Source organism: Mirounga leonina, unplaced genomic scaffold (assembly GCF_011800145.1).
Source record: "Mirounga leonina isolate KUSES-001 unplaced genomic scaffold, KU_Mleo_1.0 Mir_128, whole genome shotgun sequence".
NCBI lineage: Eukaryota > Metazoa > Chordata > Mammalia > Carnivora > Phocidae > Mirounga > Mirounga leonina.
Window position 1 is genome coordinate 34,275,853 of NW_023270320.1, and position 24,929 is coordinate 34,300,781.

General features: G+C 41.0%; 1 protein-coding gene across 4 annotated transcripts in view; it reads left to right on the plus strand.

Moving 5' to 3' along the window:
* LOC118010102 (zinc finger protein 705A-like) overlaps positions 1 to 23,777 on the plus strand; it is a 35,826-nt gene extending 12,049 nt beyond the window's left edge. The window contains exons 2-10 of one of the 4 annotated variants that reach the window (XM_035004306.1): positions 6,615 to 6,896; positions 7,178 to 7,248; positions 17,150 to 17,238; positions 18,689 to 18,743; positions 19,261 to 19,347; positions 20,951 to 21,174; positions 21,883 to 21,978; positions 22,469 to 22,551; positions 23,028 to 23,777. In XM_035004306.1, the coding sequence (XP_034860197.1) occupies positions 21,141 to 21,174; positions 21,883 to 21,978; positions 22,469 to 22,551; positions 23,028 to 23,678 (864 nt within the window). In that variant the 5' untranslated portion in view covers positions 6,615 to 6,896; positions 7,178 to 7,248; positions 17,150 to 17,238; ... (1 more) ...; positions 19,261 to 19,347; positions 20,951 to 21,140 and the 3' untranslated portion in view covers positions 23,679 to 23,777. The remainder of the gene's footprint in view (positions 1 to 6,614; positions 6,897 to 7,177; positions 7,249 to 17,149; positions 17,239 to 18,688; positions 18,744 to 19,260; positions 19,348 to 20,950; positions 21,175 to 21,882; positions 21,979 to 22,468; positions 22,552 to 23,027) is intronic. The other 3 variants (XM_035004303.1, XM_035004305.1, XM_035004304.1) reach the window with 3 other exon arrangements.
* The last annotated feature ends 1,152 nt before the right edge of the window (positions 23,778 to 24,929 follow it).

A 24,929-nucleotide genomic window follows, 5' to 3' on the forward strand; every position in this document is an offset into this window, starting at 1 on the left:
AGGACGAGAGTGAAAATGGCGGCCTCCCAATCTCTGGTCCCAGAGGAGCTGAGAACTTGGGGCCCCAGTCCTCAGTGAGCCCTCAGAGAAAAGCAGTCAATCACTCCTGTCTCCCTGATCTTCGGCCGCACTCCGTGCTCACCTGGCTCGTGCCCGAGCATTTCTGTCTCTGGCACATGACCCCGTTTGGAGTCTCCAGACCCAGCAGATTCCTGCACTGGGCTCCTGAGCCACTGCTCCGGGGGAAGAAGGGGAGTCTCCCCGATTCTGCCGCTTGTTGGGTCCCTGCTCAAAGGGCAGTGGCCCAGCTGTGCAGCGGATCACAGTTTATGGCAACTCTGAGTTGAGAGCCCACTCCTTGGCTCTGTCTTTGCTGCCGGCTTCGCCGCTCCGATACCTGGGAGCTCTGCCGCATTCAGGAACCCCTGGTCTTTCTGTGACCCCAAGGGTCCTGAGACCACACTGTCTCAGCGAATGTTCCACCACCAGCACCTCCGCCCCTCCCCCCTCAACACACCCATTGGAGCAACATCCCTCAGTGGAGCAGACTTCTAAAAGTTTCAATTTTGTGCTCCGTTGCTGTATCACTTGCCGGTAGCAGCTGACGGAGGCCCCCTCCCCCTGTGGTCTGTCTTCCCGTATGTCACCTCGGATTCACTTCTCCACACGTTCTGCCTTCCAGAAAGTGGTCGCTCTTCTGTTCATAGAATTGCTATTCTTTTCTTTGATCTCCTGTTGAGTTTGTAGGTGTTCTGAATGGTTTGATCCCTAATCAGCTGAATTCCTGGGACCAGATGAAATTTAGGTCTCCTACTCCTCCCCCATCTTGCTCCTCCCCCCGGGAGATTTTTGATTACTGCTTCAATTTCCTTGCTGGTTATGGGTCTGTTCAGGTTTTCTGTTTCTTCCTGTTTCACTTTTTGGTAGTTTTTATGTTTCTAGGAATGCATCCATTTCTTCCAGATTGCCTAATTTGTTGGCATATAGTTGCTCATAATATGTTCTTATAATTGTTTATATTTCGTAGGTGTTTCTTGTGACCTCTCCTCTTTCACTCATGATTTTATTAATTTGAGTCCTTTTTTTTTTTTTAAAGATTTTATTTATTTAACAGAGAGAGACATAGCGAGAGCAGGAACACAAGCAGGGGGAGTGGGAGAGGGAGGAGCAGGCTTCCCGCAGAGTGGGAAGCCTGATGTGGGACTCTATCCCAGGACCCTGGGACCATGACCTGAGCCGAAGGCAGATGCTTAACGACTGAGCCACCCAGGCGCCCAGTCCTTTCTCTTTTTGATAAGTCTGGCTATGGGTTTGTTGATCTTATAATTCCTTCTGAGAACCAGCTCCTAGTTCCATTGATCTGTTCTACTGTTCTTTTGGTTTCTGTTTCATTGATTTCTGTTCTGTTTATTAATTCTCATCTCCAGTTTGGTTTAGGCTTTATTTGCTGTTCTTTCTCTAGCTCCTTTAGGTGTAAGGTTAGCTTGTGTATCTGAGACTTTTCTTCTTTCTTGTGAAAGGTTTGTATTGCTGTGTACCTTCCCTCCTTGCTGCATCCCAAAGGTTTTGAACAGTTGTGTTTTTATTGTTTCCATGAAATTTTAATTCTTTAATTTCCTGGTTGACCCATTCATTCTTTAGTAGGACGTTATTTAACCTCCAAGTATTTGACTTCCTTCTGAATTTCCTCTTGTGATTGAGTTCAATTTTCAAAGCATTGTAGTCTGAAAATACACAGGGAATAATCCCAGTCTTTTGGTACTGGTTGATACCTGATTTGTGACCCAGTATGTGATCTCTTCTGGAGAATGTTCCATGTGCACTTGAGAAGAATGTGTATTATGTTGCTTTAGCATGGAATGCTCTGTATCTGTGAAGTCCATCTGGTCCAGTGTGTCATTCAAAGCCCTCGTTTCCTTGTTTCCTTGATCTTTTGCTTAGATGATCTGTCCATTGTTGTGAGTGGGCTGTTAAAGTCCCCTACGATTAACATGTTATTACTAATGTGTTTCTTTAATTTTATTATTAATTGGTTTATATAATTGGCTGCTCCCAAGTTAGAAGCATATGTATTTATAATTGTTAGGTCTTCTTGTTGGATAGACCCTTTAAGTATGATATAGTGTCCCTCTTCATCCCTTCCTACAGTCTTTGATTTAAAATCTAATTTGTCTGATACAAGGATTGCTATGCCAGCTTTCTTTTGATGGCCAGTAGCATGAGAAATGGTTCTCCACCCACTCACCTTCAATCTGCAGGTGTCATTGGGTCTAAAATGAGTCTTTCGTAGGCAGCATATAGTTGAGTCTTGTTTTTTTTTTTTTTAATCCATTCTGATACCCTATGTCTTTTTTTTTTTTTTAAAGATTTTATTTATTTATTTGAGACAGAATGAGAGAGAGAGAGAGCACATGAGAGGGGGGAGGGTCAGAGGGAGAAGCGGGACTCGATCCAGGGACTCCAGGATCATGACCTGAGCTGAAGGCAGTTGCTCAACCAACTGAGCCACCCAGGCGCCCAACCCTATGTCTTTTGATTAATGCATTTAGTCCATCTACATTCAGAGTGATTATTGTGAGATATGAATTTAGAGCCATTGTGTGACCTGTAGAGTTGGTGTTTCTGTTGATGTTCTTTGGTCTTTTCTAGTCTTTGTTGCTTTCCGTCTTTTTGTCTCCAGAGAGTCCCCCTTAAAATTTCTTGCAGAGCTGGGTTACTGGTCACGGACTCCTTTAGTTTTTGTCTGTCTGGAAAACTCTTTATAACTCCTTCTATTCTGAATGATGGCCTTGCTGAATAAGGAATTCTTGCATGAATATTTTTCCCATTCAGCATATTGAATATATCCTTCCACTCCATTCTGGCCTGCCAATTCTCTGGAGAGATCTGCTGTGAACCTGATCTGTCTTCCCTTTTAGGCTAAGGACCTATTTTCTCTTGCTGATCTCAGGATTCTTTTATTGTCTGCATATTTTGTGAATTTAACTATGATAGGCTTTGGTGATGGACGGGTTTTGAATTTAATGGGAGTTCTCTGTGCTTCTTGGATTTTGATGTCTGTGTTCTTCCCCAGATTAGGGAAGTTTTCAGCTGTAGTTTGTTCAGATAAGCCTTCTGCCCCTTTATCTCTCTCTTCATCTTCCAGGACTACTATGATACAAATGTTATTAACGTTTTAATAGGTCACTGAGTTCCCTAAGTCTGCCTTCACGGTCCATTATCTTTCTTTCCCTCTTCTTTTCAGTTTCATTATTTTCCATAATTATATCTTCTGTATCACTCATTGCTCCTATGGTTTATCCATCCTCATTTTTATGGCCTGCATTTGTGTTTGGAACTTGGTTATAGCATTTTTAATTTTGGGCTGACTAGATTTTAGATCTTTTGTCTCTGCAGTAAGGGATTCTCTGTTGTCTTCTATGCTTTCTTCAAGCCCAGCTAGTATCCTTATAATCATTGTCTTAAATTCTAGTTCAGACATCTTACTTATATCTATATTGATTAAATCCCTGGCTGTGAGTTCTACCTCGTGTTCTTCCTTTTGGGGTGTCATTGTCATTTTATCCAGAAAAAAAATGAAGAAAGAGAAAAAAAAAAAAAAGCAAAAAACAAAGAAAAAATAGGAAAACAAAAACAAAAAGCAAGGAAAAAAAACTAGATCCTGCGTGTGTTTTGTTCTTCTTGTTAAAAGAATCTAGACCCCAAAATAAAAAAAAGAAATGAAAGTATGCAAAAAAATATATATATATTTAAAATATATAAATAAGAATAATAAATAAAAGAACTTGGAAAATATAAGAAAATGAAAAAATAAGAATGTAGAAAGGAAGCTCGATTCTATTTCCCTTAGAGTTGAAGCTTTGCAGCACTCTATGTAATCAATAAACTTGTTGGGACTTAGTTGTCTGTGCCATCTTCTTGGAAAGGGGGGGCCTGCTGCACTGATTCTCAGGCTGTCTTGTTTCAGTGGAAATGCCTCTCCAGGATGCAGTGTGGGCAGGGCTGGTGTACCAGCCTCCGGACTCCATTTTGTGTCCCTCCTTTGCTCCCTGAAGGCTTTCAGCACTGATGGGACAGATGAAGATGGCTGCTTCCTACTCTTTACCCTGGGAGCTAAAAGTTCAGCCCCCCAGCTCTTCAGTGAACCCTCCCAGAAGAGAAATCAATTGGCCTATTTGTGACCCTGGTTTCCGTCTGATCCCTGCGTTCACACTGCCCATTGCAGAGCCTTTTTATCTCAGGCATGTGACCGAGTTTCAAGAAGTCCAAATTTCAGGGACTCCCATGCCATGGACCCACACTGTTCCTGGGGGGGGGGGGTGTTAAAAATTATGAAAGGTTGGATTTGAAAGGTTTTTCTATTATAGTATTAATTTGAAAGATACATTTCTTTTGGTTTTACACTTCCTTCACATTTAATTGCCTTTGCTTTCCAATTTGTGTGTTGCTAGAAGGTAAGAGGCAAGAAAGCAAGACGATTTTGGTTATGTTAACTTGTAAACTTTTATCTCCTTAGTACCTGGAATAGCCTGGCCCATAACTGGTGTTGGGATTCAAGGCAGCTCACTTAATAATATCATTTTTCCAGATTGCAGTTCTGAAAGGGAAGGAAAGACACGTGAATGGATACAGATATCAGTCATTTTTATTGGCAGATTTGTTGGAGAACATCGTTTTGGTATGGAGAAAACAAATGTTGCACCCCAGAACTAAGCAGCTGTGTCCAAATAGCCTGGAAAGGGCTGGGAAATCTTAATGGTTAGCAATGATCTAAAAATATTAAGGTGATACTGAGGATGAGGAAGGGCTTCTTCCTAGTGACTCTTTAAGAGATTTGGAGGGAGGGGCTAAGCTGTGTAATCACCCATCCTGAAATCACTGAAGTCCCCGTCCTAAAGTCACTGTTCCTGCGTGGGTGGGAAGTTGTTCAATACAGTGTTGTGTGAATAAATAACTTGGAACCGTTAGTTCTAAAGTTTGCTTGTATGGCTATGTTATTAACTATACATTTAATTTCTCTTTCATGAGACGGTTTCTATTGACAGAGCCCATTTTGAAATGTTTGTTTTGACTGCTTTCTCGTAGTGAGTCCTTTTTGTCCTCGGCACAGTCTCTGTGCCACTAGTTAAATTATTGCTGATTCATCTGTGTGTTACGCTTAACACAAATCTTCTCTTAAGTCTATCTCTGAGTTGAGGAAGAGTTCACTTGGTTCTAAGATTACCGGTCACAGTTGGTTCCCCTGAAGATCTTGTAGGCATTCTTCATGATCACATTTTGTTCACCGAATATCATCTCATATCTCACTTGAGCTTTTATTAATGATCCTCAAATCATTCATCTTTGAATTACAGCCTCTTTGGGGGCACTCTTATTTTGTATTGCTTTATATACGTTTATCCAAACTGTGTTTCCACAAACTCACAAATTCATTTTTGCACATTTTAATATGCAATGCATATTAATGCATTTTAATACTTCTTTAATTTTAATACTTCTTTATTGAATTTGTGAAATTATTTTTTGTCATATCATGTCCTTTATAATCTTTAGCAGTAAGATGCATTTTATAGGTTGTGGGCTTGTCTTTCACAGCTTTCAATGGTTTTTAATCCTTTTCTCTTTTGCTCATTTTAAGCTTGTCAGCAACATTAATGAGTGACTTTTCAGCAGTGTCTCTTTTCCCTTCTTGTACCTCCCAATGGGGTCTCTTTTAAATGGTTTTTATTTTATTTTTGGAAGTTTTGGAGCTTTGCCAAGTCATTTTTCCTTCTTTGTAATCTTTCATCCTTATAATTCTGCTTTGAAGTCCTGTTTTTAAGGTTTTTAATGATTTGTTGTTTATCCATTACTAAAATTATTGGATGATTTTTAAATGCTTTGCTCCAAGGCAAAGGATTCTTTGAATATTAATATTCAGTTACTTTTGCACTCCTACTTCTTTTTAATAGTTAGTGTGTTGGTTATTTTTTTTTCCCATGCCATTTTCATTGAGTTGAGTTCACCTTAAACCCCATGAATTCATGATTGTAGTTTGCAGAGAAATACATGTCAGGGTCATGCCATAGCAGCACCTCTTCCTGGCTCAGAATGATGACTGTTTAACACCGGACATTTGGAATGTTTGTGGGACCTAGGTGGCATTTTCCATAATCTAAGAAATATCAGCTACTGAGAAGCTGCTTTTTATTTACGGTTTTGATCCACTCATGACCTTTGATGCCTACCACTTGGAAACATGGACAAAACACAGTGATACCTAGGTCAAGACTTCCTTAACTCATAGGACTTTCCTGTTTCGTATGTGTAGGGATTCCCTGGATATCCCTATATTTCCTTTGAAGAAAAATTCTAAAGGTAAAACATAACTTTACATTTCAATCTATATTTGCCTCGAAGGCAAAACCTAACATAATCCCATGGCCAATGTGATATTAGTTTCCCTAGATTTTCCTTCTCCTCGGAATCTCCTTGCATTCTCCCATATGTTCTGGATAACTCAGTTGGTAAACCATATTTACAGAATATCTTTTGGGCATTGTTAAGTGTCCTGGATATTGGCTGCTTTTCCCCAGTTATCAGATTTTTGTATTAATATATGGTTTCTCTTTCAGATCTGAATCAAAGCTCTGTCCTCTCCACTGAAAGACTCATAGGAAAATAAGAGGATACAGTGCCCAGAATCCAGCTATCACCTCTCCAGACATTTAAACAACTCTCCAGTTCCTGAGACCCCTCAGCTCACCCAAGAAGGCAAAAGATTTGATTTCTTCATCACAGTACATGTATACAGTGGGCAGAGAGCAAAGCTTGGTAATCACCTTGGCATTGCCTGGCTCTGTGATGCTGAAGACATTCTCATTTCTGTGCATTACAGAAGAGATTCAGATTTCCAGGTATGGACCAATGTCCAGGGGAGGGGTGTTTTCACTGTTCTGAAGGGCAAGTACCTCAAAGCTCAGGGAAGAGGCAGGTGTCAGAGGGGTATAGAGCCATATGGCCCAGTCCAAGTGCCCTAAAAGGAAAAATACTGGAATAAGGGCTGAGGGCACAGTTGGAGCAGGTATCCACCCACTTTCTGGCCTTGTAGCCATGGAGGAGGACAGCAAGGGGCCAGAGGTAAAACTGTGGGCTCTCATCAGCTTTGGAGATGAATGTCAGTTTTCTTCCTCTGCAGAGTTTGTAAGCTTTGGAAGATGCTAGTTGAGCATTCTGCACTATGGAGACATGTACCTGACACCTTACAGGGTATGTATGTATGGACTCTATTTGGGAAAGTGCTTGAGGGTATCTGCTTTATATGGATGGCAGTTCTTACACAGAACCCATCCTGGCCTCCTCAGAGGATATATATAGGGGGGCTCAGTGGAGCTTTGACATTGTTCAGGAGCCCTGAACATTAATCATTCCACTCTCTGATTCAAGTTGAAGGCAGCTGATTTTAGTCCTTTGATCATCAGAATGTTTGGCTGTTGCAGGTAAGGCTTCTCTTCTGGCCATACATGGGATCAGAGTTCCTGTCATTGAGTGTGGGATGCTACTGAGCTGAGGCATAAATGGTTCTGAAATCATCCCAGCTTTAATTAAGGAAGTTGGGAAGAAGTGCCTCCATCTGACTAAACTGTAGTTGCATGTTACATACTTGAGGAAACTCCCAGTCACCAAAACTCCCCCAATTCCTGACAAATCTGGAACTACACAACTCTAAAATTTCAAAGTCCTGGATCTTTGAGGAAAGTGACTACTCTTCACTACTCTTACAATAGAACCTTGGCTTGGACGCTGTTCCTGCCTTCGTGACAGGTGGTGACCTTGTCTAGCTGAAAGCTCTGCATTTCCTGGAAATGGTAAACATTTCCTTAAGTGTCAGATAAGGGGCTCATGATGGCCCTCTCTGAAGTTGATGGATTCCAGAACCTAGAACTGGTGAACTCCTTCTCAAATGAATTCCTACAGGCAGTAGTAGTGCAGCATCTTCAGAAGCTTTAGAAACTCAGAACGAGAGTGAATGGTCTCACAAACCAAGTATAGTCTCAACTAGAAAGGATGGATTCACTGCAGCCATTGGAGCCAAATACTCCTCCCACAGCTGAAGACTTCTCCTCTACCCCTCCCATCTTCTTTGTGTGCCTAAAATGCCCAGACCCCAAACCCTCAAGTTCCTAGAAGTCCATACCCCATGTCAGGAGAGAGGATACCAAGGCTCTTCTGCAGAAAGTTCTGCTCCACTCTCTGGTTCCCTTCAGTCCCAGCCCAAACTCATCCATTGAAGGGTGGAAGTGAAGACACAAAATGACTCAGTTCCGCTTCTCACCACCCTTACTTACACACCCTGTATCCTTTTTATCCTTTCTCTTCCTGCCCAATGGTTATCCCTCTGGGGTTCCTATTTTTCAGAGGCATTTGGAACCATGAGAAGACAACTCATCATAAACTGTGGTCAGGGAACAGGCTTTTGAGCCAGATAAATATGAGCCAGTAGTTCAACCAATTGCTCTCTGGGTTTTGTCAGGTCATGTAAATCCTATCCAAGTTGGTTTCCTAAAAGGAAAAGTGAAGATGATAATGGCAAACTTGTAGGGTCTTCTGAATAAATGGCAAGACTGTAAGTGAATACCTGTCACCCAGTATGTCGTCAGTGTTGATGAGATGTTTGGGCAGATAGCTTCTTAGCCCATCTGTGAGTTATCCGTAGACTTTGTACAGAGCAGGGTTGGAAGATGTAACTGAATTCAAGAGAATCCGTAGACTTACAGTCTCGAAATGGACACCTCTGCTGGATTGGGAGTTCTGGGTTAGGGAGGAAATTGCTAATGGAGGCAGGAAACCACATTCTGTGGTCCTGCTGGAAAGGGAAACCTACAGGGTAGTGGCCTCTGGCACTTGTGCAGTAGGTAACTGACTCTCTGAAACAAAGTCTTGATTTATATCAATTGCTGATTTCCTTGTATACTGTGGCAAAATTCAAGCTAACAGGGGCTTACCATCCAGTTTACAAAACTCCTGAATATTGTATAAGCAACTCTTGGGAGCCAGTACATGCCAAGTCAAACATAACTACCAGAGGCATTGAAGGACTGTATTTAAAAAATTAGTAACTCTCCTTTGTTGCCCCAGGGTAGAAGTACAATGGTGGAACTGAGGAAGAACAATCTCACTGGGATACTCTAGCTTACCTTTTAAGGAAGCCAATTAGGGTAGCTCCTCCTACCTCTGACTCAGTGACCTCTTGAGTGGACCCAGCTTTTTATAGTTGAGAGATCAACCCACTCCCTTATGAAACCAGCCCCATCACAGCGGTTCCATTTGCTTGAGAAGGGATGAACTGCAAAGTTCTTGTGTGCTGCTCAAGACCTCGGTGATGGTGAATGAAGTTCCATGATTTCTACACAATCAGGACCCAAGGGAAAACCCTGGTTGTGAACGACTTTCTTGCTGCCGTATTAGCATCATTCCTCTTTAGAGTTAGGTGGATTCAGCATTGATTCAGTCTTGATGGAGTTCTGGGATACCACCAAGGCAGAAGCCCCAAGGCAGATATCCACAGTTGAAGTGGTCCAGCCTCTTCAACCCTTACATGTTTCTGTAAGAAGATATTTTATCACTCGGTCGCTAGGTGTGGAGGAGATAGGCTTCTTTGGACATATTCTATGTTCCACAGCTTGATGACTGGAAATTTCCCTAATACATAATGAAAGTGCTTGGGGACGGGTGGATGGTAGTCCAAATCAGACTTCTATTGTAAGTGTAAGTGAACGCTGTGGTCAGTTTAAATTCAGAAAAGAGAGGTTACTGGATGGCTGGTCTAAGGAAGAATGAGCCAACTATTTCTGTCCTTAATTACAAGTTATTTCTCTCAACAACAGGAAGAGAATATCCTAAACCCAGACAGTGCCATTACCTAATCTCAAACAAAGAAAAGATGGGCTCCAGTCCCATGCCAGAACAGAAAGGAAATTTTTATACACTCTAAACTCCAGGAGTTTAGAGGAACTGTCAGAGGGAAATGTAATACAAGCCCCAAATATGAAAAGAGCTTACTTGGACACTTGACCACCTCAAAGCCTTTCCAGTGCCAGCTTGGAAGCAGTTGCCTGGAAGTGAGGAGTTGAACGGACAGTTGACACTTCTTGGATAGTTGGCTTCTCTTTGCCTCCATTTACTGCATCTATGAAGTAACAATAATACGAGGACCTCACTCTCATTTAAGTTCAAAGCTGCTGATTCTGTGGGACTTCCCAAGGATGACATTCAGCGCCATTTTTTACTGTCACGTGTCTGACCCATGCTCTATGGCACGTGTGACACTGTTCCCTCATAATAACATGAGTCATAACATGGTAGTTATTTTGAGGCTGAGTCAGAACATTTAAATTTCACAGAATTTTGCCTGGTGTCCATTAAAGCTCCAGTTAAGATTTATTTATTGATAAGCTTCCCAAGGCATCATATAAAGGTCAGTTGCCTCAGAAATTTTATTAAGTAAAGTGTATATAGGTTGATGAGAAATATAATAAATAATTGATCTAGTAAGCCAACAGACTGTTCCACGTGACTTGAATTATCTGGAATATGAGGGTAGTTGCTCTTGACGTTAATACAGTAGATCTTTTTGAACTCTTAAGGTATTACTGTAGCAGTAATATTGCCACAGAGACTTTTACTTATTGAAAATAAGATAACAGCAAGAACAAAATTCACATCTACTTGATCTAACCAAGGAAATTTGCTTTTCATAGAAATAACAGCCACAAAAGAACAGTATAATATATCGATTTGTGTGGTTTTTTTTTTTAAGATTTTATTTATTTATTTGACGGAGGGACACAGTGAAAGAGGGAACACAAGCAGGGGGAGAGGGAGAGGGAGAAGCAGGCTTCCCGCTGAGCAGGGAGCCTTATGTGGGACTCAATCCCAGGACCCTGGGATCATGACCTGAGCCGAAGGCAGTCACTTAACCGACTGAGCCACCCAGGCGCCCTCGATTTGTGTTTTTAAAACAATTTTACTAAAACCAGATTTAAAAGCTACAGTTTTATTGAGCTCTTTAGAGAATGTTCAAGCATTTATATTTACTTGTCTATAGAAAATGCTTTCTGGATGAAAAGTCATCACTGTGTAATAATAAATCCTTACTTAAATATTTCTGAATCTAAAAACAAAGCCCATGAATTTCCATGGTAAAACATTCAGGAGAATTTGCTCAGGTTTATCCAGCCTTCCCTCTACAGCTATCCCAGGTAGAACTGCGCCATCATACGTACAAGGCAGCCGGCAGAGAGTGCAGCAGCCTGGCAGCAGCTCTAGGACAGCTCTGTACATCCCAGGAAGACCTCTGACCTTAAGTCCATTCAGGTATTTCCTGTAGAGGTTGATACTTAAATCAGTTTGCAAACCAAACCCAATTCCACTGAATTGGAGGAAGGGAAAAAAAAACCCTCACAAATTCTCAAAAGAGGGCCTATCACCAGCTCAGAGGCAGGCTAGTCTACTAGGAGGCAAGACCCCTGGATCCTGAGCCTGCACTCTGGAGGCCTTCATTGTTAAACTGCTGGGGTTGTAGCACAGAAAGTAGTTCCATCCCTTTGTGTTTCAGTTAGAAGGGGAAAGTGTTGCTTCTGGTAGAAGGGTGAGTGAGAACAGTGCCACCAGAGCACTAAGGTCTGGCCCTGCATTGATCTATCTAAAACAGAGGGCTTTGTTAGATGGTAAATTACTGCTTTTTCACATTCACTGAATCCCTCCGTCTCCCCACACAATGTAAGGGGACTCGAGTACAGTGATGAGCCAAGACAGGTGTTACCCTTGCTCCCCTAAGTTCACACAGCTCAGAGGAGCAGACAGTCAGGCTAGCCGTTGCAGGGAGGTGTCCTAAGTGCCCTCCTGGGAAAATGGGGAGGTTTGGCACCCACATTAGACTAAATGTTCAGGGAAGGTGATCATATCCTTCAAAGGGGATATGATATGTAGACAGATTCTTAAAGAGTAAGCCAGTTCAAGAATGCCAAGTTGGGGATGAGAGGGAGGTTCTAGTAAAAGGGCTAAAGCCAGCTGGCACGTGGCCCATGAACGAGGCAGACATAAGGCATATGATGATTTCAGTGCAACCAGGGATGAGTGAGTGAGTATGAGGTGGTGGATCTGGCCATGTCTGATGGGAACCTGAGCCCATATTAAGAATTTGTCTTTAGCTTGTAAGCCACTCTATCACATTTTTCAGGGTTCCACTCAGCATCACAGTCCCTGGTGTGCTTGTCAAAAATGCAGACTCCTGGTGTCCATCCCAGACTGAAAGGAAGGACTGCTAGGTCATCTTTCTCATTTCCACATTCTCCAGGGGATTCTCAGCCTATGAGGATTGTGATTGGTGTGAGTCAGGGCTCCATAAGTTTGGTGCTGATGTTAGGCTATTGTCAAGTCTTCCTCACTACTGCACTGTGGCTATTTTATGTTTTTAATTGTGCCCAAGATTGTATCATGGAATTATCAGCACTTTTAGTATAGAATATAAGGTAACTTTCATTTTTTTGTGTGTGTTTTTGTTATTTATTTTTTATTTATTTATTTTTAAAGATTTTTTATTTATTTTTCAACAGAGAGAGAGACAGCGAGAGAGGGAACACAAGCACGGGAAGTGGGAGGGGGAGAAGCAGGCTTCCCGCTGAGCAGGGAGCCCGACGTGGGACTTGATCCCAGGACCCTGGGATCATGACCTGAGCTGAAGGCAGATGCTTAACGGCTGAGCCACCTAGGTGCCCTCTTTCTGTTTTTTATACTGCTTCCTCTGTGTTAACAGTTCACTGTTACTTACTGGATTATATTTCTATGGGACATCCATCCATCCAAAAGACTATGAAAGAAAGACACACATGTTAAGACAACAGATGTAAAAACATGGGCTCAGGTGGCTGTGGAGAGCGGTTCACAGATATATCCCAAATCCTCTGAGCCCTTGTACTTCTGCCTACTTAGCTGCAGTTTGCCTTTATTGGCTCAGATGTAAGTAATTACAGCAGTGACTCAAGTGTGAAAACGACACTCATTAACACATTTTTGCCTCCCAACAGTCCTAGGAAGGAGTCAGGGCCATCAATCAGTTTGTACATCACCCAGCATAGAGGGGAGCCTGGCTGGGGCCCCAGCAGGCTGAGACCAGAGCCTTGGCCTTGACCTCTGAACCATATGGCCTCAGGAGCACCTGGTTCAACATTCTTTTGGCCTTCGTGCACAGCATTGGATGATGGTGATGGTGGCAGTGATAATGATAACAAGGATGCCATTGACAATTTTTTCTAAATCAAATGCTTGTATTTAAAATGTAGACTGAATGACTTCTCGTCAAAAATAATTTGTTCCTTTATATCTCTAGATCTCAATGTACCTTAAGATATGTCCTAATTCTTTGAAACTTTTCAAAAACAAAGCACATCCTATTTATAGGAAAACCAGTAATGAAGCTACATAATTTATTCTAGGAAGCCCTAATATTTTGAAGCTTGTAGAGTTTTGCAGTCCTTAGGGATCAGTCATCTAAATCTGATGAAGAGACCTGAATTGTTTTTCTATTTCTTGGGAGTAAATGTACACACTCTAAATACCTGAGTATATATTTTAAGCATAAATGTTTCTATTTATTTGGAGTCACCATGATGCTCAGAGTCTGAGAGTTGTCAGATTACAAATCCTCTTAAAAATAAAGAGCAGGAGGGGTGCCTGATGGCTCAGTTAAGCAACTGACTCCTGGTTTCAACTCAGGTCATGAGATCAAGCCATGCCTCGGGCTCTGTGCTTAGCTTGGGGTCCACTTGGGACTCACTCTCCCTCTGCCCCTCCCCCCTGCTCACTCTCTCTGTCTCTCTCAAACAAATAAATAAAATCTAAATAAAGAGCAGGACAGAGCTCTTGCTTTAGCTTTTCTCCAGTGTTTCCCATAACAACCAAAGTCCGCCAAATGGTGAGGCCTCTGGGAAAAAGAGATGAAGGTTGCTTTTGAGACCTTTAGAAGGATGAAGAATTAAAGGATATAATCTATTGATGAAACAGACAACTAGATCAATGAAACACAGTAGGGAGCACAAAAGAACACACACACAAATACAGTCAATTGATACTTGACCAAGGGGCAAAAATAATACAATAAAAGTATTTTCAACAATGAGAGGGCAGGTAACAACTGGAAATCCATATATAAAACAAAACTGAATCTAGACACAGACGTTATACTCCTAAAAAACTAACTCAAAGCACATAACAGATCTAAACTATCAAACTCCTAGAAGAAAGCACAGGAAAAAAAATCTAGGTGACCTTGAGTTTGACAATGACTATAATATCAAAGGTAAGATCCATGAAAGAAGTAACTGATAAGTGAACTGGATTAAAATTAAAAATTTCTGCTTTGTGAAAAACACTGTCAAGAAAATGAGAAGACAAGCCACAAACTGGGAGAAAATATTTGCAAAACACACATCTTATAAAGGACTTATTCACAATATATAAAATATTTTAAAAATCAACAATAAGAAAATGACCAACTCCATTAAAAAATGGGCAAAAGATCTGAACAGCCACCTTACCAAAGAAGATACAGATAGAAAACAAGCATATGAAAATACGCTCAACATCATATGTCATTAGGAAAATCCAAAATACTGAGACCGCCAAATGCTGTTTTGGATATAGAGCACCAGGAACTCTAATTCACTGCTGGTAGGAATGCAAACTGGTGCAGCCACTTTGGAAGATAGTTGGGAAGTTTTTTACAAAATTAAACCTACTCTTACCATGTGATCCAGCAGACATGCTTCTTGCTATTTATCCAAATGAGCTGGAATATGTACGTCCACACAAAAACCTGCACGTAAATATAGCAACTTTATTCATAATTGCCAAAACTTGGAACCAACCAAAATGTCCTTCCAGGGGTGATGAATAAATAAACCATGGTATATCCAAACACTAGAATATTATTCAGTGGTAAAAAGAAATGAGCTCTCAAGCCTGTGAAAACACATGGAGGTGCCTTAAATGCCTGATACTAAGTAAAAGAAGCCAATCTGAAAAGTACATACTGTGTGATCCCAACTATACGGCATTCTGGAAACGGTTAAACTATGAAGACAGTAAAACAATCAGTGGTGGGCAGGGATGAATAGGCAGAGCACAGCGGATTTTCAGAGCAGTGAAAATACTCTGATGATGCTGTAACGGTGGATACCTGTCATTATACATTTCTGAAAACCAACAGAAGATATAGCACCAAGAGTGAACGGTAATGTAAACTAAGGCTTAGGGTGATAATGATGTATCAGTGTAGGTTCATCAGTTGTAACAAATGTACCACTCTGGTGTGGGATACTGATAGTGGGGGAAGCCGTTCTTTTGTGGGGACAGGAGGTATATAGGAACTGTATTTTCTGCTCAGAAAACAACTCTAAAAAGTATCATTAGAGAAAAAGAAAGGGCATCATGTGTTTTCCTTAATTGTATCTATATGATTTACCTAATTAGAAAAGATTCTGTTAGAAAGTCCTGCCTCAGTTAGGTTTATATTGACTGGCATCCAGATAGACCAGGGTGTGTCTTTTGATTTATGTCACTGATGAGGTTATCAACTGCCTAAGATAAATCACCTTCAAAAGGGTGATTTATCTAGAGTAAGAAAGAAACTCTGAGGTCCTTTGTGTGGTGGTTGCATCCTCAAAGAGTTGGCTTCATTAGCTTTTCCATCTGTTTGGGTTTGGGTAAGTACTGGATAGAATTTTTACCAGGAAAGAAGACTCCTATATTTCAGGGAGGAAGTTATAATCAGAAAGTGATGGTTTATCTGACTGCAGGCACTTGGGGGCAGGTTTCCTTATCATGGACATAGAATTTTTCTCTATTATCACTCGGATGTAATGGTCACAGGGAAACTTGCCTAACTCCACCATATATAGGTAGATTTTTTTTTGGTTGTAGTTTAATGAAAGTATCTCTATGTAACGGAGATTGAAACTGAAACTGGAGTAGAAGGAGTATGGGGTGGGAAGTTTGTGGATGGGGTTGGAAATGAAGAATTATAATAGTGCCCAGGTTAGAAATAATAGTGGTGTGTTTGTTTGGTAAAGGCATTTAAAATGTCAATACCCGGGGCGCCTGGGTGGTTCAGTTGTTAAGCATCTGCCTTCAACTCGGGTCATGGTCCCAGGGTCCTGGGATCGAGTTCCACGTCGGGCTCCCTGCTTCTCCCTCTGCCCCTGCTTGTGTTCCCGCTCTTGCTGTCTCTCTCTCTCATCAAATAAATAAAATCTTTAAAATAAATAAATGTCAATACTCAGATGTAGCCAGCCATTAACTAAGATTCAGACAAAGGAGTAATTTCTGTATTTGGAGGGATGGAGTTATTTTCTTAAGAAGTACTTCATTTTAGGTGTAAGTTTGCAAGCAGAGATGATCATTCAGAAATGGGAATCCAGAAAAGAAATTGGTCACTTTCAATTTAGAGACAGCAATAGAAAAAATTGGAACTGAAGAAATGCATGAGCCTGCCAGGACATGGTATAAAAGGAGAACAGGCTCTCACATTAAGTCTTGAGACATTCCAAGAGGATTGAGGAATTCTTTACAGAGGACATGGGAGAAGGACTGATTATAGAGGGGAAGAAGCTCTGAAAAGGAGGTCAAGGTTTAACTCCTCTTTGTTTCCATGTAAGAATTTATTTATGGAGAGACAATCAGTGATGTTAACAATATATGGTGGTGGCCTTTTTAAGTCAAAGGGAGAGGAGGATGTGAGCGAAGGACAACTGCATTTCCAGTTTGATTTTGAAGGGAGGTTAGAAGGGCAGGAACTGGAGAGAAAATAGGTTCAGAGGAAATTTTTGCTTCAAGTTACAAGAGAGATAATGAACTTAAATGATGGGGGATTGATTGTAGAGAGATGGACAGGTTTTTGGGAAAGGAGATTTAATTTACAAACAATAATATAGTTCTCAACAAAACAGGAGAGAAAGGAATTCCGTTGGAGACTTTGGACTTAGAGGTAGCACGGCTTCTATTTGATGGGAGGAAAGGAATAGCCAATGTATAGGAATGTAGGAATATTTGTAGAGATTATGATGAGAAACTGAGGTAGTGTGTCACCTTATGTAACTCATCTTTGTTATAGACTGAATTTTGTGTTCCCAAAAGTCAAATGTTGGAAGTCCCAACCCTCAGAGTGTATTTGGAGATTGGGCCTTAAAACTGGCAATTAAGGTAAGATGAGGGCATTAGGGTGGGCCCTAATCCCGTTTGAGTGGTGTCTTTGCGAGAAGAGGGAATTAGGGCACAGACATGTGGGATGGCCCAGGGATGGCCATGTGGAGACGGGGAATGGCAGTCTACGACCTAAGCGGGGGAGGCCTTAGAAGAAACCAACCATGGCGATATCTTTCATATCCAGCGGCCAGAATTGTGAGAAAATACATTTCTGTTGTTTAAGCCCCTCAGTGAGTGGTATTCTGTTACAGCAACCTTGGCAAACTAACACAGTATGTATAGTAGGGAATAATCTTACCTCTTGAAAGGTGAGAATGTGTAGCATCAAAAGGCATGGGTAAGATTTGAAATATTTATGGGAACATGGAAAAATGATTTAGAGTTGCCAGACACATTCGAAAACCCCTAGGAGTAGTAGTTCTGTTTTTAGACCAGCATCAACTTACTAGCCATGTGTGTCAGATGCAGTCACAGGAAAGGCGGGTACGTGGAGTCACCTGCTGTTGAGATCTTGATGGGGAAATGTGGCTAATTAATAGTGCAGGGAACATAGAAAGTGCTGGTCCTGGTAAGTACCTGTTAAAATGAGTCAGTGTGGATTAAAGTGGGTAGGAAAAATGAAAAGGGAGAAAGCCTGATGTTTGAGAAGTGGTCAGTACACGGAGGTTCCCGTGTACAGAGAACTGAGTATGGGGTGTAATTTCTGTGAAGAAGTAAGGAGAAGAAATTGTAATAATGGTAGGACTTCTGATTAGGTCAGAAATGGTGTGATATTCCAGGTAAAACCTAGGTGTGGTGGGTAATCCTTAAGGAATTTGAGCATAGGAGAGAGGGAGAGCAAAATTAAAATACAGATAGGTTATTTCCTAGCTGTGTAACTTTGTTACATTATTGAAGTTTTTTGAACCTCTTCTGTTCATTTGTTAAACTGGTAAATAAAATCACCAGGTTTATTGTGAGGATTAAATAAACGAATACATGTAAATATCAAAGTAGAGTCACATTTGATACAAATTTCCTTTTTTTTTCCTTTTTCTGGACCTCAGGTACAAATGGGTGAGTTAATCTTACTCTTGTTTATGACACATTATCATCATTGTCCCATGAAATACATTTAACTGTTGGTATTTTAAGGGAGAATTTACAGTTTATACATGCTTTCTCACTGTGTGTCTCACACACATTTGTGTGTATGTATGTAAATGTGCGTATACATATACATACATGTATCATAATGAAATGCAGGCGTAGTGCAGCTAATGAAGATTAACATAGAACAGGATTTCAAGGACTTCAGTTACCACTTTACTAAAATAATCAGGTAGAGCAACTAGATTTCCTCCCGAACCGCAGCCATTCTGTATTATCTGGACGTCCTTGGAAGAGAGGATTGGGACAGTAAATGACAGGAACATTATGACCCATATATTCCTCCTTTCTGATGCAGGGGAATTTTAAGGACCAGACTTGCAGAATGAGTGCCACTGATCCCTCCAAATGGAGTAAGTCCTTGAATTGATGAACCCTATCATAAAATAGATTTGGCAATCCAAATCCATGGGCAAGGGAGAGTGGGAAGAGAGTGTGGCTCCAGAAGGCTACCGTGGATGCTGGGGAACCACTGCTTGGGTATGAGAATAATGAAATCTGAGCAATTCCAGTGTTTACGTACAGATGGAAACAAAAATCGATGTGAGGCATGAATCCGGGATCTCGAGGCTTTGGAATCAGGGAGGGAATTAAATAACTCTGGATGCTGTGGGCTAATTAACCTATACAACTCAATACTTTCAGTGTTCTTATTCATAAAATCTCTATGTTTTTTATTAGTAACTGTAGTCCTAGTCTTCTTTTGACCATGGGAGAGGAAGCGAGTCCTCTGATTTTCTTGTGGACTGCACTGCATGTTTGTTGGTTAGGCTGGGGGTCACACCCGGGTAAGGTTTGGGGCTTCGTGACAGGTGAAACTGGAAATTGTGCACAGGACGGGAGTCTCATGGCTTCTTTCTCCATCCTCAGCTTTGCCCGCTTAGTGCTTGGACTGTCTGCGAGTGAAAACCCAGAGAAAGGCACCTGGCAACTGAGTTATTGACAATGCAGCCACTGGTGAGTAGGGAAGCCTCTTTCTGCTGAAATAACACCCTCGTGCCATCAGATGGGCGAGTTTTTCCTTTTGGCCTGAATGTTCAAGTGCAGTCAGGAAGTCCTCAGGGATCTGAGCTTCCGTGAGATTTCCCCAGAACTCTGGGATGGTTATGATGAGTCAGAAACTCCTCAATAACTAGTAACCTTCCTAATATCACACTAGTTTATCCCAGCCTTCATTAAGCTTGTGTATTTACAGAAAAGAAGAAAGAAGTTTGCTTTCTCGAACTCAGTCCATATCCTCATTGGGAAATAATTCACCCATTAATCATGGTGTTGGCTCTAATGCTCCTTTCATAAAGGGTTGTGGTGAAGAGATGAGCAAGGAAGAGAATACTGTGGTCCGACAGAGAGGCCTTCCCAGGAGTCCAGTGTTTCAGGTGCCGGGTGAGGGCTGTGGAGTGTTGAGGGGAGTAGAAGAGAAGTTGAGGCCACAAAAGGCATGAGGGATCACTCATATTTTCCCAGTTTTAAAATTTTGAGAGGATATATTTGCACTTTTGGAAACTTACCATTCTTGCCCCCAGTCACATATTTTACCTTTTTGTAATTCGTGTATAGGGACTATTAAGTCCATAATTATGGCTATATATTCAGGAGAAGGGTATACAGTAGAGTAAAATTTAAGATCCTGCAGAAACTTTTTAAGAACTACATAAAGCAAAACGAGTCAAGAGGCTTCTCTTCTCCTTTAGTAGAGGGACAAGACAGGTGATAACTGGTGTCTAAGGCTCAGAGAAAATGAGGAGTCCTTGTAACACGGGAGCAGTCAGGCTAGGACCCTTCAGTACAGCTGTCTCAGAGGTTCCAGGCTCGTACGGCTGAGCCTTCTCTTCGGACCTCACACCTTATTATGAACACCTGAGCCTGCAGAGTTGACAAGACTACACTGTGTATACTGAGTTCTGTATGAAGTGTGTTCCTTTCTGAAGAATGTTAGAGGCGGTTTCAAGGTTCTTGAATATTTTAATGAGTAATAGACGAATGGTTTGTATTTAATACATGTTTACTTAGGAAGAACTTCATGCATTAGTTCATTGGGTCTTTCAGTCTCCTAATAGGTTATTAAAGGTTCATCTATGGGAAGAGTGTCATGGTTTAAAAGTGGCAAGTCATGGTTAGTGTTTGCCTTACAATGAGTCTGTAAAGTTACTTGAAGTTAATCAGAAAGTGAGGTGTAGTTATGAATTTTCAAGCGCCAATTTTATAATCCTATGTCAGAAATTGTAATTACCAGTTTTTGTTTTAGACTTTATTTTATGTATTTATTTTTGTAAATAGGCTCCACACCCAACATGGGGCCTGAACTGATGACCCAGAGATCAAGAGTTGCAAACTTCACTGACTGATCCAGCCAGGCGCCCCCATAATTATCAGTTGTTTAAGAAAAAAAAAACAAAAAAAACCCCAGGTTATATCACACTTCATGTGATATTCCCTTATAATAAAGTTTTATTAATTCAGACTATATTTCTGTAATGTATCTGAAAGGCAGATGCCAGTTCAGCACCGAGAATGAACTGACAGGAACCCCAGACTCAGTTTGATCTTTCTATACACCCAGCTCCTCCACCCTCTTCCTCAGTGCTGTCATCTCAACTCCCACTCTGGACGTCGATAGGGAATGCTCTGTCTAAAACAGAATATCCATGATGTTTTAGGAATCAGTGACATTTGAAGATGTAGTTGTAGACTTCACCAAGGAAGAGTGGGCCCTGCTGGACATATCCCAGCGACAGCTGTTCAGGGATGTCATGCTGGAAAATATACGTCATCTGGTCTCCTTGGGTGAGTCTGCCAACGCATATACGTACATAGATGGGTGGGTAGGAAGTTAGTCAACAAGTATCTGGAACAGCTTCTGCATACCTGCATACCCACTCCTCTCTCTACCCTGAATCTTTCATAGACCTTACTTGAAAGAAAGTTGTTTCTTTATATTTTACTACATCTAGTTTGTCACCCCACTAGAATATAATTTTGACCACCATTTAATGTCTTTGTTGCTACTCAGTCTCTGACACCCAGAGCAGAACTGGGAAGTCAATATTTCTGAATGCATAAACAAACTGATTAAACATTTTCTAAATAGTTATTCTGTTGTAGTCACTGTCAAGGGTTGAAGCTAGACTGGTGACAAAAATAGAACTATTTTTGATTATTCTTGCTGAGTTTATTTGGTGTCTTTTGAAAGTAATATTCAACCCACTGTGGAGACATTTAACTTCTCCATTTCTGAAAAGACTGAGGATTCTGCATTCTGTCTTTGAATTTGGGCATGGATCAGCATCCAGAGGTCTTCACTATTTTGGACACACATTTGGATTTCAGTGTTTTTTCCATTCAAGTTGTTGTTGCTTGGACTGGACTTCAGTGTTCTCCTTATTCTTCCTCAGTAGCCTGTCCTGGACTTGATGATGATAATTAGCTTTTGGGAAGGAGAGGATTTTTATTAGTGCAGAATTCAAAACCCATGTACCTTTTTTCAATGAACAGGATATCAGCATTGCAAATCAGATGTGATTTTCCCGTTGGAGCAAGGAGAAGAGCTATGGAGAGAAGGAACTGGATTTCTCCAAAGCCAGAGTCCAGGTGAGCAGCAGGAACCTGTGCTTCAGTAGGAGGAGGTGCCTACTCAGTAGTATGTTCTTGTAAATACCAACTGAAGATTTTGTCTAAAATGTAGAGGAAGGACATTGAAGCAAAATTCTTCAGATGTTGTCATTATTCCTTGCATGTGTCGAACACAGTTTATGTTTCCTCTTGCCAGTGTCTTTTTTGGTTTTAAGGGAAGCATATTCATGTACTTAACGAAGTTAAACTTTCACGCAGTAACTCCTGGCCTAATATTGCTCTTTGAAGGTTTCCCTTCTCTTTCCCTATTACCTTCATTATAATTTTTTCATAATTCAGTCCTGAAAATCTTTGTGAATTAGTATTCCTAGAGTATTCCTTCATTTGACCTATTTGCCCCATCAAAGTGCCAATTTTTGAAACATACTCACATGGGCCTTGGTGCTTTTCAACATTTTCATTCCCCTGCTGCCATTCTAAATATTTGTTTTGTTTTCAATTATTTTAGGCAGGGAAAGTGCCCTTAAAGAACAAGAATTGATAGCCACACAACATATCAGCAGGAAGGACACATCTACAATCATGCCAGTGGTAAGTTTCATGGGTAGTAACCCTGGTCATCCAAATGAAAGACCTAGAAATAGGGTGTTAGTAATTGAGCACAATAGCTTAATTTATATTAAGTTGGGATTAAGCTTTTTTTGAGCATAAAGTTTTGGATAGTTTGAATTTAGTGAAGAAATTAATCTCAGCCCCAAAACCATAACCTGAAATCTTAAAAAAAAAAAAAAAACAACTGCATAAACATTGATTGTATGCCTAGTCTTTGAAACATATTGAAGTGTTCTAAATTAATCTATAATCTATAAGCTCTGTAGTTGGGATGCTACAAAAGAGAAAATCTTTATGCAGGGGAATAACAAACGCATCATGTGTATGCAAGTAATACTAACAAGATTTTAAGTGGAGACTATCACTGAATGATTAATTTAGGATTCCTATGTAGAGAAATGAATGTATGGATATGTAGGCCAAGCTTTAACAACCTTTCATCTCTTTCCCAAAAGCAGAAATCTCATACTCCAGAGGATCCCTTTGAATATAATGGTTTGGAAGAAGATTTCACTCATACCTTCATGTTGACTCAGCATTTGTTAACTCACACAGAAAAGACACCTTATATCAGTAAACAGTGTCCAAAATCCCTTAGTGACCAGTCGTACCTTAATCAACATAAGCAAATTCACACCAGAGGTAAATCATGTGAGTGTCATCTGTGTGGAAAAGCCTTTAGTAATTGCTCGAGCCTTAGGAGACATGAGATGACTCACACTGGAGAGAAACCATATGAATGCCATATCTGTGGGAATGCCTTTATTCAAAGCTCTGACCTTAGAAAACACAATCTAACTCACACTGGAGAGAAACCATATGAATGTCATCTATGTGGGAAAGCCTTCAGTCAGTCCTCCAACCTCAGACAGCATGAGAGAACGCACACTGGAGAGCAGCCATATGAATGTCATCTATGTGGGAAAGCCTTCAGTAAATGCTCTGCCCTTCGACGACATGAGAGAACTCACACTGGAGAAAAACCATACGAATGTCATCTTTGTGGGAAATCCTTCAGTCAGTGTTCTGCTCTTAGACGACATGAGGGAACCCACAATGGAGAGAAAATTATGAACATCTTCAGTAAATATTCTGACCTTAGATAACATGATATTAAAAATGTAACGGATGTGGGTGAGACTTCAACCACAGCTTTAACATTTAAACACACCAGAGGACTTGAACACTGAAGAAACTCTACTCAGTGTAGAAGATTCTTTAGTCATTCTTACTCATTTGACGTCCACAAACTTACATGGAAGAAGTCCCTACATGTGGGCGCCTGGGGTGGCTCAGATGGTTGAGCGTCTGCCTTCGGCTCAGGTCGTGATCCCGGGGTCCCGGGATCGAGTCCCGTATCGGGCTCCCTGTTCCTTGGGAGCCTGCTTCTCCCTCTGCTTCTCTCTCTCTCTGTCTCTCATGAATAAATAAATAAAATCTTAAAAAAAAAAAAAGAAGTCCCTACATGTGACATCTACGCAGCAAACCCACAGCAGACATGAGAGAACTCTCTCTGTGAACACAAGGAATGGAGAGGCTTCAGCAACAGTTCTCAACTTTAAACACATTATCGGGCCTGCACAGGGGAAAGCCCCTAGGTCTGTAATCACTGTGAACAGTATGCAGCCAGGCACTAGGCATGGTGCGCACAAGAAAACTCAGTGAAGTCTGAATAAACACTAACACAAGATGTAAGAGGATGAATGCTCTTGAGGAATAACAATTTGTATTGTAGTGAAAAATCATGAGAAACCCTTTGTTCATAGAGAAGCATTTAGGGCACACGTGAGGATTCAGACTGTACACATCACTCAGTGTCGGTGATCACGTATTTCTCAGCCAACATTAAAGTTCTTACATGAGATGGCAGTCGTGAAATCACAGTGGAGAGAACTTCACACAGATTTTGTATCAGGAAACTAAGTCTAGGGAAAAACCTCTAAAATTAGAGCCTTTAACACAGTGTAGCCAATAATTCAGGATTTTGAGAAAAATAACTACTGATGGGGAAAATGTGGCATATAAATGCAAAAAAGTGATCCATGCATATTGAATACAGTTTTGTAAGAGATACTTTTTCAATACGTTATTTCCTGTAAATATTTATACAATAAACCCTGTTGCTGAAAAATCTCATGTTGTTGAAGTTCTAGTTTTCTCTATGCAGTTGTAAACACATGGGTTTGAGCCTGCACTCCTTGGTATGTGGGTTAGAGACTCAACAAGACTCTGAGTCTTCCCCTTTCTCCAACAGCTACTTCCACACAGATCAGCTCCACTCATTCCAACTTGCCACCATCAGCTGGTGGCATAACAGGGATTCACCCCAGTTGATAGGTTACTCATTGTGCTATTAG